At 41.6% G+C, this 14,985-nt stretch overlaps 1 protein-coding gene across 1 annotated transcript in view; it reads left to right on the top strand.

Moving 5' to 3' along the window:
- Positions 1–14,422, top strand: part of snap91a (synaptosome associated protein 91a) — a 54,859-nt gene extending 40,437 nt beyond the window's left edge. The window contains exons 18-29 of the mRNA XM_061776288.1: positions 2,416–2,499; positions 2,785–2,853; positions 3,133–3,291; positions 4,339–4,410; positions 5,612–5,833; positions 7,480–7,662; positions 7,753–7,771; positions 9,669–9,759; positions 9,874–9,960; positions 10,435–10,575; positions 11,200–11,296; positions 12,840–14,422. Of these exons, the coding sequence (XP_061632272.1) occupies positions 2,416–2,499; positions 2,785–2,853; positions 3,133–3,291; positions 4,339–4,410; positions 5,612–5,833; positions 7,480–7,662; positions 7,753–7,771; positions 9,669–9,759; positions 9,874–9,960; positions 10,435–10,575; positions 11,200–11,280 (1,208 nt within the window). The 3' untranslated portion in view covers positions 11,281–11,296; positions 12,840–14,422. The remainder of the gene's footprint in view (positions 1–2,415; positions 2,500–2,784; positions 2,854–3,132; positions 3,292–4,338; positions 4,411–5,611; positions 5,834–7,479; positions 7,663–7,752; positions 7,772–9,668; positions 9,760–9,873; positions 9,961–10,434; positions 10,576–11,199; positions 11,297–12,839) is intronic.
- The last annotated feature ends 563 nt before the right edge of the window (positions 14,423–14,985 follow it).

The following is a 14,985-nucleotide window of genomic DNA, read 5'->3' as shown; positions in this document are numbered from 1 at the left end:
CATATTGTGCTAACTTGATCCCAAGGAACTACAGTATGTTGAAGTCAGCTGAAGAGCTTCATTTAGACAAAAGTAGTGCTTTGGCCATTAAAGCAAACATCTTGACCACCCATGAAAAGCTAGAGCACAAAAAAAAATCCTAAAATAGTCATTTCTTTTTTTTAAATCATAGTTCACCTCTGTGGATTTTTCTCTTTCAGCTAGTCGTCTCCTGCATGTGTAAAGTTTCTGATAGACACAGCTGAGAAGGAATGTATACTTTGTACGTTTTGTTAAAGTGAGCGTGGTCATTCTGCAGTGTATGAACGGTGTCCGTGTTTTAGTTTCCCCCCACTTGGTAGAATCTGCCGTCGAGCAGCTGCTGGCTTTAAGCAGTCAGGCTCAGGGGCTTTCCCAGCTGTGGGGAGTGGCGCATCAGGGAAGACAAGAGCGTATGCAGTTTAAAGTCACTAGTAGCGTGATAATCTGGGACATTGTTGATTGTGCAAATCTTGCAGATACTCCTCAATCAGTGTGCTATTACAGTGAGTGCACGAGTATGTATAATTGGCCCGACAGAAATGTGACAACAAACTCAAGACAAAAGAATTGGCAGCATGTAGCAATGGAAGTGTAGGTTAGCTGTTTAAGAAGTTGATTGCAAGAGGGAAGAAGCTGTTGGAATATCTGCTAGTTCTGGTTTGCATTGATCGGTAGCGTCTACCTGGGGGAAGGAGCCGGAAGAGCCGGTGACCGGGATGTGGAGGGTCTGAGAGGATTTTGCACACTTTTGTCTTGGTTCTGGCAGCGTGCAACTCCTCACGTGTGGGTAGGGGGGTACCGACAATCCTTTCAGCAGTTTTGATTGTCCGTTGCAGTTGGAGTTTGTCCTTTTTTGTAGCAGCACCAAACCAGACTGTGATGGAAGAACACAGGACTGATTCGATGACCGCTGTGTAGAACTGCCTCAGCAGCTCCTGTGGCAGGCCGTGCTTCCTCAGAAGCCGCAGGAAGTACATCCTCTGCTGGGCCTTTTTGAGGATGGAGTTGATCGCCCACTTCAGGTCCTGAGAGACTGTAATTCCCAGGAACTTGAAGGTCTTGACGGTTGACACAAGGCAGTTGGACAGCGTGAGGGGCAGCTGTGGCGAAGTTATGCCTCCTGAAGTCCACGATCATCTCTACAGTCTTGAGCCTGTTCAGCTCCAGGTTGTGTCGGCCGCACCACAGCTCCAGCCGCTCCCCTTCCTGTCGATATGCAGACTCGTCACCGTATTTGATGGGGCCGATGACAGTGGTGTCATCTGCAAACTTCAGGAGTTTGACAGCTAGGTGTGTTGAGGTGCAGTCGTTCATGTAGAGGGAGAAGAGCAGCGGAGAGAGGACACAACCTTGGGGTGCCCCAGTGCTGATGCTGCGTGTGGATGAGGTGGCCTCCCCCAGCCTCACCTGTTGTGTACTGCCTGTCAGAAAGTTGTAAATCCACTGGCAGATGGCAGGCGAGACGCTCAGAGAAGCTTGGAGGAAAGGAGTACAGGGATGATGCTGTTGAACGTTGAGCTGAATGCGTCCCACTTTATCTCTATACTTTGCTGACAGACAGCTGTGCTACTGCTACTGACAAGAGCATCATTACACAGTATTACATTTTCACAAGGAATGAAGTTACATCAATAAGTCAGTAATCTACTGCAATGGAAGGTTTTTCTTTTTACAATTCAATAGTAAAATAAAGATTCGTCATTCATATCAATTCATCATAACATTTTGGCCTGGCCTATAGCGAAGTTATTTGTTGGCTGTATCCAATGTTGTGTTGGTCATACTCTAGAATTATTTATTATTTGTGTTCAGTGAATAATGCTGAAGATAACAAACTTACTCCTAAAGAATCTCATGCTAAATCACAATCGCAATATTTGTTGAAAAGAAAAAAAAAAAAAGCAATTAGTGAAAACTTATTGGTTTCCCAGTGACGAGGACTGGCTAAGTGTGGCTAAAGGTTTAAAGGTTGTGGCTAATTACACACAAGTATAGCAAGGAGATATTTATCCTGTTTAGCCACATTGGCTAAGAGGTTTCATGACCCAGTGCTAACCCTGCGTAGTTTCAAAAATGATCAATGTGACTGTTTGAAGTGCGTTATTTTTGCATAGCCCAAAATGTGACGCTTCAAAGTTACACATCTCAATGTTGACTGTAGTATGGCAGATTGGACCTCCGAATTACTATCATTCACAAGTACAATCCTAACGTTTCTAAACAAATCTGAAGCTTGCAATATTTCCCTTGAATTATTATTATTTTTTTTTTTTACATTGCATTCAATATCCTTCCTCTGACTTCTCTCTGCTGTCCTAAATCTCTTGTTAACTCCTCATTGTGTGTGCGCTGGACTTGAAATCTGAATGTACATAATATGATTGTGTGTCCTAGATATGCTTGATTCTATGCCTGAGCAAAGTCCCACCACAGAATCCAAAGCTGCTACCACTCCGAGCGTAGACCTTTTTGGTGCAGGTACAGGAGCTGATAACCATGTATCTGTGTATGAAACCTGTGCATCTCTTCTGGTTACCATACCTCCACTCCCCTGTCCAGTAGTCCTTTCCTCCTACACATCTTGGTTTGTCCCTACAGTGATATGAGAACTGTGCATGAAACCCACAAGCATCATGTTCTCCCCAAGGCTGCTTTCTTACCTGAGCTTTTTCTACCTGCTATGCTAATACTTTTCTTTGCTCCTCGACCTCCACCATTTTCTTCTTTCTCGCACTCTGCCTCTTGCTTGCGTTGGTCAATTAGACCTCCCTGCTGTTTCACGGGGGCCTTCTCCTTTGCCTGAGCCGGCTCCGTCTGGAGACATTGTCACTGGTGAGTTAAGGTGCATTACTTTTATGGCACCCCTTCTGTTTTCCTTTTGTTCATGAAGGGTGCAGCAAATCTCCACTCGTCATGACCAGCCCTGTTTAAAAGAGGTGGTAAAGATGCATGAAGGCCTGCTTTCTTGCTTTGCTTCCTTTGCTGTAGAATGTTAGCCCTGCCAAGATAATAATGTTGCAATCACCCAAAAATATACGACTCTATTAATTTGCCTGAATCTCTGTCTGCTTCGTTGTCTGTTTCCCTGTTTCATCTCATTGTCATCTTTAGATCCTGCTCCTGAACCTGCTCTTGCTCCTGCTCCTGCTATAGCTCCGTCTTCAGCGCCTGCTCCTGTGGTTGCTCCAACACAAGCTGCTGTTTCTGTTCCTGCCACTGAGGCCTCCTCTCCACCCAAAGCAGAGCCGACCCCAGTCATTGACCTGCTAGGTATGTCTCACACTACTCTCATACACTCTTCTAATAATAATCTAGCGTACTTTGTCTGTTGTTCATATGTGGGTCATTCTTGTCTATTGGGGATTTTTTAGTTTGATGATAATACATTTCTGAGGTTTTTAACTCTCTATCTGATAGATGACGTTTAACCTTTAGTAACTTGTATTGACAAAGCCCAAGCACCTAGAAAATATAAATTAGGGCTGGATTGTTCAGACATGGAATGTGAGGGGGTTCCGCCCTGTTGGGGACAAAGATATTACTGTACAGTACAAAATTATTGTTTTGTAGGTTATTTTCGTGGCCTAAAACACCAGTAACGTACAAAGTTATGATAAATAAATATTAAAAATACTTTAAATGTTTGAAAGTTCCTCTCACTCTCTAATAAAGTAAGTTATTTTTTTTATTGATTGGCAGATTAATTGGTTGTTGGAATTGTACCCTACCAAATATTGGAATCGTCCTCAAAAGATCGGGCTAGTGCTGTGCGACTCAGTCTTCAAATGCAAAGCCTTTGTTTCAAAGTCAAACTGAGACAAGAGTAAACCTAAATAAATGTCCCTATTGATTATAATTTTTAAGTTACCTTCTCTACACTTTAGTTAATTACAAAGACAACGCTCATTTAAATACATACAGCATTTACATTCTTTCATAGAAATAACATTCTGTAATAGATTTTCCACCTAACAGTTTGAAATGTTTTCATTTGAATTAGCCATTGCTCTGTAGATCAGCACATTTTAGCGAGCTATCTGTTCACAGAACAACAGCTTTACACTTTAAACTCGCCTCAGTTTGCACCTATAAGTTCCCTCCCAAAAGGTGATGTCACAGCCAGCATATATTGTTAGTGATCACCTGATGTTTCCTCCAGTAGGCCTGTTTAGCACATTCATTATAAAGTAAAATATCTTGAAATATCTACTTGAACAATATGTTCAACATTGAAAGAACTCAAATTCCATTGTGCCATCGTTGTTCACTCTTTTTTGCACGGTCGGTTTCGTTGTGGATAACTGGCTGCCACTGCAGACTCCTTCACTGGCTCTGTGAAGGAGACGGAGAGCTCAGCTCCAGAGGGACCTGGAGGCGACTTGCTGGGAGGTACACCTCTTTAGGCTTACAGGATACTGTTTTAATGTCTGTATCACTCATCAGGTCAGTGAGCTAGTTTGAATAATGTGCTTACACTTCAAAATTATAGCCATTGGTGCCTTGAGATACAAATTTATTTTGTTCCGTGATCACGCACGGAATCGTAACTCAAAATACACATATCTAAAATCACCTTTTCCATTGAAATGAATGGAAATGCTATGAATCCATTCCAGTCTCCCCCCCAAAAAACAATGTTTTAATCCGGAAAATAGCACTCTATAATGTTTTACTTTAAAAAAAAAAAATTGTAACAACATATGTAATTGAATAGAATGTAAATAATTCAACAGTTTGTTCATCCTGTTTAATTCAATATGGCTCCTTCTGGTGTGCATGGTTTTGCCAACCGGACCCAGCATTCATGCAGACACAAATGAAGCAGTCATGCAGAGCCAAATGAAGAGGACTCACAACTACTGTTAGTGACTTGGTAAACTGTAGTAATATTACAGTCAGTTTTCGCTGAGGATAAAGATAATATGCCTGTGAGTATTATATTGTCTGTCTACGTGCTGCTGCAGCACTTGTGTTCAAATAGCCTTTCTTGGAAGCATTATAACATCGCCACATAGATGCTATTTGTTAGCCCATCTATGGCGTTTCCAATAATGCGGTAGCATTAAGCTTGCCAACTTTAAAGCCAAGTTATGTGGTTGTTTGAATTACGCAACATGTAATTTTAATTTTTATTTAGTTTAATTTGAACTTGCTAAATAGTACAACTCTATTTTTTTATGACACTAATATTCACATTCAGTCACTCGCCTGACCTACCACACAAGCAGTGCTCATATTGGCTCATAATGTTTGCTTTTTCTTGGCTCTGGCTAACTGTGTTGGGTTTGCATGATATGGGGGGTGCTTGGGTTTTCTCCGGGTACTCCCACGCATATTACTTTAATTGAATACTCTAAATTGTCCATAGGTGTGTAAATGTTTGTTTGTCTATATGTGCCCTGTAATTGGCTTGCAACTAGTCTAGTGCGTAGCCTGCCTATGTACCTGTACACCACCTGTACCTTGCCCAAAGTAAGCTGTGATAGGCTGCAGCTTACCTGCTAGTCAAATGAGGAAAGCCGTATAGAAAATGGATGGGTGGATATTATTGCAAATGGTAGTCAGTCCATCCTATTTGTCTGTTCATTAGACCTCATGTCCCCCACCCTGGCACCCACCGCGGCCCCGGCCTTGGCCCCAGCCTTGGCTCCAGCCTTGGCTCCAGTGCAGAATGATCTTCTTGAGTCGGGATTTGAACCTCTGGGTTCACTTCCTTCTCCGACACCACCTGTGCCAGCTGTACCAATGGTACCTGCCACAGCTGAACCGGCAAGAATCATACCGGCTCTCTCTGGTGGCTTTGATGCTTCAAGTGAGTGGCATTTACATTTTTTTATTTATGTCCAGAATGGTATTCACTTGGAAAAAAAACAGTGATGTAAAGCTCTTGAATATATCACTTAAACATTCATGCTTATTTGCTAGTAGATCATTAACGTGTATTGTACACTGAAACCTAGCAATTTAGACGTCAGCCCCATGAACGTTGCTGTAATAATTCCTGAGCGCTTGTCTTGTGCATGGATAACATACTGTGACATGCTTCTACCACTGTTGCTGACTGCTTAACTTCTCACCATGGCTCGGTCTCAATGATTGATCTGATTACTCACCTACCTTGTTTCAATATGGCACAATCAAAAATGCTGTGCTTTCTTCTGCTTCACACATGCTCTCTTTTGCTTCATTCACTCTCCCCCCCACCTCCTTCATTTTCACCCCTTCCTCTCTGCTGGCTTCCTCTTGCTTGCTTCTTCTAATGTGTAATTGGTGAGTTGAACTCCACAGTGCATTGCAGCATGTGCACTTTTTAAAGCCTCCCTCTCGTTTAATGGTATTTCGCATGTTTAAAGTGTTGTCATAATCCCTGGGTGTCTCCTGCATGAGACAAAATATTAGGGCCCGATCGATTAACAGGACAATATTAGCCCTTTTTAAATCGGCAAAAGTCGGCCAATTTTTTTGCCGATTTATGCAGGTTTTTTTTTTAACGCATTATGACATAAGACAAAGATAATGACATTGAAAGAAACATTTTTTAAAACTCAACAAAAACAAAAAAACAGCCCATGTTTTTCTCTGTAAAATTAAACAAATACTAAAGCACAAAGTATTGTAAGCACTAAGGGACCAAAAAAGAAGTTATTTTATTGATTTATAAATTTTTTAAATGAATCGGGTGAATAATCAGTTATCTGAATTGTATTCTGCCAAATATCGGAATCGTCATCTGGCTAAAAAAAATCCACATGGGTCGGACCCTACAAAATATGCTGATGTGTGAAATTATTTTTCCTCAGTCATCTCTAGTATTGATTTTTATCCAAATGCCATCAAAGATGCCGGTGACTGTGATGTTGCATCATAACATTGTCTCTGTTAATGAGTGCAATGAACTGAGAACCATATGTTCAAATGATTATAATATAGGAATTCCAAATATTAGTTTGTCTTGCAGATCAGAATCCGAATACTAACACTGTACTATACTATACTATACTATATTAATAAGACCTGTGGAGCAGATGATCCTATGATATTTCTATTATGTTTATTTTGCGGTCTTTAAATTTTTTAATATTTTTCACCGACAGTGAAAAGCACAGAGAATTACAATATTCCACATGAAAGAAAAATGTGGTGACACCTGGTTATAAATCAGTGCTTTGCTCTATTAAAAAAAAAAAAAAAAAAAAAAGTCTTGGGTCTACCTGTTCCCAATTTAGTGTTGTTGCTATCCATTTGAATCTTCGAATATGGTCCCACTCTTTGTGTCTGCACATTTGATTAACGTTGCGTTGGAACAGCTGGATTGTTTCCCTCGCCTTATACTGTCTGGTTTCACATCTGCCCGCTGCCTGCATTCTAGCTAGATCGGGGATTAGCAGCCTTGTAATCTGTGTTGGCTTTCTAATGTGGTGCCTTTCCCACCCTCTCTTCAAGTGTTTGACGGATTAGGTGACTTGCTGATGCCCGCCGTAACGCCACAGAGCACCGGGGGAAGCACAGCAGGAAGTGCAGCAGGGAGCATGGGAACTCCTGTTACAGTCGAAAGCATTGCAGGTGCTCCACCTGCAACCCCACCCCCGACCAAAACTATTGCAGGGGACCTTGACTCGTCATTGGCCAACCTGGTCGGAGGTACATACTGTATATACCCTAGGGTGCGACCCATCACTGATTTCCATTAAAACTAAAGTTAATTTGTTCTTCTTTCTTACCTCCCTTCAGACCTGGGAGTGAAGAAAAAGTAAGTGTAGTCTTTGCTTTTGCATTCTTAGCAATCATTTAGATACTTCATATGCGTTCATGTTGGTTAATGCAGCCCTATGGGGGGCACAAGCCAGTGCAAACTGTAGGCCGATCCCAAGCCCGGATAAATGTAGAGGGTTGCGTCAGGAAGGGCATCCGGCTTAAAACTTTGCCAAACAAATATAAGCGTTCGTCCAAAGAATTCCATACCGGATCGGTCGTGGCCCGGGTTAACAACGTCTGCCAAAGGTGCCGTCAAACTGCAGGGCGCCGGTGGAAATTCAGAAGAGGTGGAAAGCGGGTTCTTGGGCAGAAAGAGAAGAGGAAAGCACAGAGCCTAGAACTGAATGTGGGGACTTTGAATGTTGGGACTATGACAGGAAAATCTCGGGAGTTGGTTGACATGATGATTAAGAGAAAGGCTGATATATTGTGTGTCCAGGAGACCAGGTGGAAACGCAGTAAGGCTAGAAGTTTAGGGGCAGGGTTTAAATTATTTTACCATGGTGTAGATGGGAAGAGAAATGGAATCTGGGTTATTTTAAAATAAGAGTTGGCTAAGAATGTCTTGGAGTGGAAAAAGAGTATCAGATCGAGTGATGAGGCTGAAACTTGAAATTAAGGGTGTTATGTATAATGTGATTAGTGGCTATGCCCCACAGGTAGGATGTGACCTAGAAGTGAAAGAGAAATTCTGGAAGGAGCTAGACGAGGGGCGGCACGGTGGCCGACTGGTTAGAGCGTCAGCCTCACAGTTCTGAGGACCTGGGTTCAATCCCCGGCCCCGCCTGTGTGGAGTTTGTATGTTCTCCCCGTGCCTGCGTGGGTTTTCTCCGGGCACTCCAGTTTCCTCCCACATCCCAAAAACATGCATTAATTGGAGACTCTAAATTGCCCGTAGGTGTGAATGTGAGTGCGAATGGTTGTTTGTTTGTATGTGCCCTGCGATTGGCTGCCAACCAGTTCAGGGTGTACCCCGCCTCCTGCCCGATGACAGCTGGGATAGGCTCCAGCACGCCCGCGACCCTAGTGAGGAGAAGCGGCTCAGAAAATTGATGGATTGAGCTAGACGAGTAGTTCTGAGCATCCCAGACAGAGAGAGAGAGAGTCGTGATTGGTGCAGATTGTAATGGACATGTTGGTGAAGGAAATAGGGGTGATGAAGAAGTGATGGGTAAGTACGGCATCCAGGAAAGGAACTTGGAGGGACAGATGGTGGTAGACTTTGCAAAAAGGATGCAAATGGCTGTAGTGCAAACTTTTTTCCAGAAGAGGCAGGAACATGGGGTGACCTACAAGAGCGGAGGTAGAAGCACGCAGGTGGATTACATCTTGTGCAGATGATGTAATCTGAAGGAGGTTACCGACTGTAAGGTTGTGGTAGGGGAGAGTGTGGCTAGACAGCATAGGATGGAAGATTAGGAAGACAAAGGCACAACAGAGAACCATGTGGTGGAAGCTGAGACAGGACGAGTGTTGTGCAGCTTTTCGGGAAGAGGTGAGGCAGGTTCTCAGTGGACGGGAGGAGCTTCCAGAAGACTGGACCACTGCAACCAAGGTGATCAGAGAGGCAGGCAGGAGAGTACTTGGTGTATCTTCTGGCAGGAAAGGAGAGAAGGAGACTTGGTGGTGGAACCTCACAGTACAGGAAATCATACAAGGAAAAAGGTTAGCTAAGAAGAAGTGGGACACTGAGAGGACTGAGGAGAGGCGAAAGGAATACAATCATTTCCACGCATGCAACACTTTGCATTCATTTTTATGGGTGAAGCTACTCCCGTATCTTGGATATCACAAATGTTTTCAAAATTATGTTGAATGTTAACGATGTTATCTATGTTTGGTGGTGGACCATATAAATAATTCAATGGGTTATCTAATAATAATCTATGTAGGGACCCACAGAGTGAGAAGAAATTGACTGGAGGAGCCAACTGGACCCCTCATGTGGCCCCCACAAGCTGGACCACACCAGGCGTCCCCATGGTGAGAACATTGACTGTAATCTACAGTAAAAGCTCATACCCCACCAGGGGGTGGGCTCAATACATGTTTGTTTTGACAAAATACCATTCAGTCATTTGGTGAAATTGCATCCAGGCAGGTGTGGCTCCTGGAGGACCTGTAGCAGCGCCCCCTACTGGATCAATGGTACCACCAATGAGTGCACAGCCTGGCTTTGGAATGGTGAGTAGTTTCCAGAGGTTGCGAATGCACTCACGCTCTGTACTTAAGCAGAATACTTGTGTATTAAGGACTGGTAAAAGTAGAAGCACTGATTCAACTCCTGTACTTTAATAAAAGTAAAAACAAATGTTTACTGTCAATTATTTACAATACCCATTTAATAATACCCAATAAGAATAAAGTAACCAGTTGAAAGTATAGATATGTGTTTTCAAAACTTGGGCGTAGAAGTAAAAAGTTGTCTGAAAAATAAATACTCCAGTAAAGCATAGATATCTGAAAAATCTACCAAGTGCAGTAACTAAGTATTTGTATTTTATTACTTCCCACCACTGGTATATTCATGCGACATTTTTAGTACACCCTCTTTATTTACTCAATTTATTCCTCAATACTTTGTTGAAATCAACCTAGTTTTCTTTGTGTTAACCTGTTGACAGTAACCATTTTACAAAGCACATGAACTGTGTTCAGGCGGCTGCAGGAGGGCCAGGAGCTCCCATGATGCAGCCCATGATGGGTCAGCCTATGATAGGTCAGTCCATCATGAGACCTCCATTCGCTGGCGTGGTCGGACCTGCACCTGTGGGAGCTGCGGCGGCACCAGGAGCACCGGTAAGAACACACACAATACTCAAACGTGAATGTTTGGATTTCAAAACAATTGTTCCCATAGAAAATAATAAAATCTTTGACTGTACTGGCATTGTAATGTGTAAACATTATATTATTTTGCACAATCAAGTGTAAAAATGAGTTAACCACTGTAATAAAAGTAAAACTATGAAACACCTTTATTACCTACCTATTTATATTTAAACAGGTTTGTGGTGTATGGTGGAGACACTGTTTACCAAGTCAGTTTAGTGTGCAATACTGTATATTCTTCACTTTCATATTGTTTTTCTCTTCATGGCGCTTATAAATGCTGGTCCTCTTTTTGGCATTGTGTGTCGCAAACAAGCCACAAAAATTCAAAAAGCAGAAAGTACACAGACTTAGTACTTGGTACTTATTTGATACTCATTTTGTGTGCCTTCAAAAGCATATTAGTTTACTTAAGGGTTTCACTGCACAGTATAGCTTTAAACCAGTAGGTACCCTTTATGCCTTGAGTGCAGAGTACACAAACCATAATATCAAAAATCTTGAGCATTTTTGTAAATAGTGTAACCCATCATTACATGACTGGTCAACTTATATATAAGGTATATGTTCTTTTATGGGGGGTTTTCACAGCTTTCTCCTGGACCTGCAAGTCAGAGTCCCAAAAAGCCAAAGGATCCTCTGGCAGAGCTCGACCTTAAGGACTTCTTATAACGCAAATGAAGGCATGGTATGTTGCAGTCGTCATTTTGTGATGACTTATTAAGACACTGACATTTTAAAGCGGAAGTAAAGACTCAGACTCTCCCTACTGTTGTTGCACTGTGGTAACAAGAATTGGCAGCAGTCACATGGTCAGAAGCTAAACAAGTCATGCACAATTTGGTGCAATTATAACATAATATGTCTTGAAACAGTTATACAAGCACTGCATATACATTTGTAAGTTAATAAATAAATACATAATAAGCTAACCTACCAATAATTACATTTCTTTTCAGAAATGTTGCTGGTTTGTTGTTTCCAAAAAAAAAGTTTGGTTTAAGCCTGTCCTCTTCCTGTCAGCCATTTTGGAAATGGCGTCAATGCCCATCAGAGGCAGAGAGCGGTGATTCAGTTTCTTGCTTTGGAAGGGGAACCACCACGAAACATTTTCAGAAGGTTGCAAAATGTGTATATGGAAGCTGCAATAGTCTACAGCACAGTCAAAAGTGGGTGTCCAGGATCAAAGGTAAAAAAAAAAAAAAGAGCCTGCTTTAACTGCCCTCCAACCGAGACTAGCAAGGGAGCAGCAGAACATGTTCTGCGGTTAATCTTGGGAATAGTGCTAGGATCGAGGAACTGATTAGAGAAGATCGTAGAGTCACCATTGACGACGGCTGAATTTCTGGGAGTAAGCCATGGAAGTGCAGCAAAAATTGTGAAAGTGCTAACTAGGCTTTGCAAAGGTTTGTGCCAGGTGGGTTCCCAGTCAACTCATAGACGGGCACAAGGAAGCTTGTTTGGAGTTTCTTGACTGTCAGAAAGGTGATAAATCGAATGAAGAAATGTGCTGTAGTCTACCGCGGCTTCGCCATACATATTTTGCAACCTTTTGAAAATGTTTTGTGTTTGTTCCCCATTCAAAGTAAAACATGTAGTCACGGCTCTCTGCTTCTGAGGGGTATGCAACAATGACATTTCCAAAAGGGCTGACGGTAAGAGAACAGGCCGAAACAACTTCCATCCATCCATTTTCTGAGCCGCTTCTCCTCACTAGGGTCGCGGGCGTGCTGGAGCCTATCCCAGCTATCATCAGGCAGGAGGCAGGGTACACCCTGAACTGGTTGCCAGCCCATCGCAGGGCACAAACAAACAAACAACCATTCACACTCACAGTCACACCTACGGGCAATTTAGAGTCTACAATTAATGCATGTTTTTGGGATGTGGGAGGAAACCGGAGTGCCCGGAGAAAACCCACGCAGGCACGGGGAGAACATGCAAACTCCACACAGGCGGGGCCGGGGATTGAACCCCAGTCCTCAGAACTGTGAGGCTGACGCTCAAACCAGTCGCCCCGAAACAACTTTTTTTTGAATTATTATTATTTTTTAAATAAACCTTCAAACAAGTAATTAAACAGCACACCGTGAACATTTCTGGGAATAAATTCAATTAGTAGGTTAAATTAAATTTGGCTCATTACTTTTGGACTGCCCCTTGTACATTGTACTATAAGATTTCATTGAATAATATAATGAGAGCAGATATGTCCTGTCTTGTAAATCTAGAGATTTTCCTCGACAGAGTCGGATGCTCCCATCGTTTTCCTGATGTCTGTCAAGATTTTCAGGACGCCAATTCTCTCTGTTTTGTCTGCTCCTCGACGTGATAAGAGCCGCTCTCCTCCATCCATCCATCCATCAATCCTTCCTGTTTCCTTCTCCTCCTCTGTGATGTTGTAGCACAAACTGTGAAAGTGAACCTTTGCGGTTTATAAACAGTATATGAATATATGTGAGAAAAGAATTACAAGTGTGTGCTCATGTAGACGTTCTAACCTTTTTCGTCTCAAGCAAAATCTCACAAATAATCCTCAAAATGTTATCGAGTGAAAGTGAAGACATATGTGATTAGATTTATTTCTTGTGTTGAATGATGGTTGTACTTTAGTGTCCTATGCTCCACCCAGTCTTGTCCCCTGCCTCCTGACACAGGGGGAGGAGACCTTCTTCGTTTTGCTCCGATTTGGCGAGAGTGCTTAGTAAAGTAACTGTAGTTTTTTGACAACTATGTTGTGTCTTGTTTACAGAAAGGTCTGAAATGTTGTACATAGACTCCTCTGGTGAATTTGACGATTACATCTCTATTCTGCCCTTAATGTCTGTTGAACAGAAATATCAATGTGAATCTGATAGGAAATGAAATTGTAAGAAGTCGTGAGTGTCATTTCGTCATCATTTGGAAGAAAAAAAAATGATTTTATTGTACATTATGAAACTAACTGTGTGGGCTGTGTGGGGATTGGAACATAAACTGAGGCTTTGTGAAGTTTTTTTGTGGCTTATTTTTCTATGTTGCTCTTTTGTGTCAGGCTACTGTTGATGTTTACCTGTTTTACAATGGGAGGACAAATCTTACTTCCAAATACAATTTCCAGTGGAATATATTTAGTTATTTACCATGGCAACACATTTAAATTGCACCTCAATGAAACTCTTCCCCTTTTTATGATATGCATAGTAAAAAAAAAAATAATAATAATCAAGATCAAACTATTTGTGGAGATTAATAAATTCAATAGGGGACAAATAAAAACTTTGCAACAGATTTATTTTTTATTTTTTTTTTGAAATAGAGATGGTTTGCAAATATGCAAACTCTGGGCAATCTTGTATAATGGAACAATTTTCACTTAAACCAGTGATCTGCCTTTGTATTTTATATCCCCGAGACCAAATCTCTGGATATAAACGAGTATTTTGGAGAGTGCATAGCATTTTTTGGAATGTTTTTCTTTGTCATCCAGGATTTGTAGTTCCATTGTAATGCCCCTTAGTGGTAATGTGTGCAGTGCTGTAGATAACATTTTGACCCACACCGTTATCCTTCATCTTCCAGTCGTTTGTGTGTGTTGACATGGATTTGGACTACATGCTTTTTGCATTAGAAATACAGTGATACGTCTCCTGTCATTTGAGTTGACTCTTTAAAGCGTGAGGTTGTACAAAAGAGATCTGATTCAGATTGAACATTTTCATGCACGGAGTTATCAGATTTTTATTTTTGTTTAATTTATTTTGTGTATGATGTCCCTCCCGAGTGCATGTAAGCCATTTGAGATGCAATAAACAAAATGACGGATTTAACTGCACATTTTCCACCTCATGTCTGTCTTATTAACCTAATTACTTGTGAATCTTATGTGCTTTTTAAAGCAGAGCTGCTTTAAGGAGACTGATTTGCGGGAGTATTGAGTTTTACTGGGGAAGCTATAAAAGTTACAATACAGTACTTGTATACTGGTACGCAAACCAAATGTTATTCCACTAGCAATACTACTGCATTTTTGCCACTGTTTCTTTAAAGTACTAATGTGTCCTTTGTGGTTACAAACATACACTATTCATAACTCGTCTTATTCTTTATTCCTGTGCCCTGCAATTGCCTGGCAACCAATCCAGGGTGTACTCCGCGTTTTGCCCAAAGTCAGCTGGGACAGGCTTCAGCTCACTCTTATGAAGACGAGCGCTACAGTAAATAAATGTATGGGTATTCCTGTGCTTCTTGTTGACATTTCTTATTATAAATTACCGTAAATTTGTTTAAATATTAATAGCTATGTAATAGGTACATAACCAGTCATATAAATAGAACAGTGTCTATACTGGTAGCCTGTGTAATTTGAGAGAAATGTTCTGGGACTGGTGTCACAAA

The sequence above is a fragment of the Phyllopteryx taeniolatus genome, chromosome 6 (genome assembly GCF_024500385.1).
Source record: "Phyllopteryx taeniolatus isolate TA_2022b chromosome 6, UOR_Ptae_1.2, whole genome shotgun sequence".
Classification (NCBI taxonomy): domain Eukaryota; kingdom Metazoa; phylum Chordata; class Actinopteri; order Syngnathiformes; family Syngnathidae; genus Phyllopteryx; species Phyllopteryx taeniolatus.
Note: the sequence above shows the minus strand (reverse complement) of the source record. Positions and strands in the feature narration are given on the sequence as shown.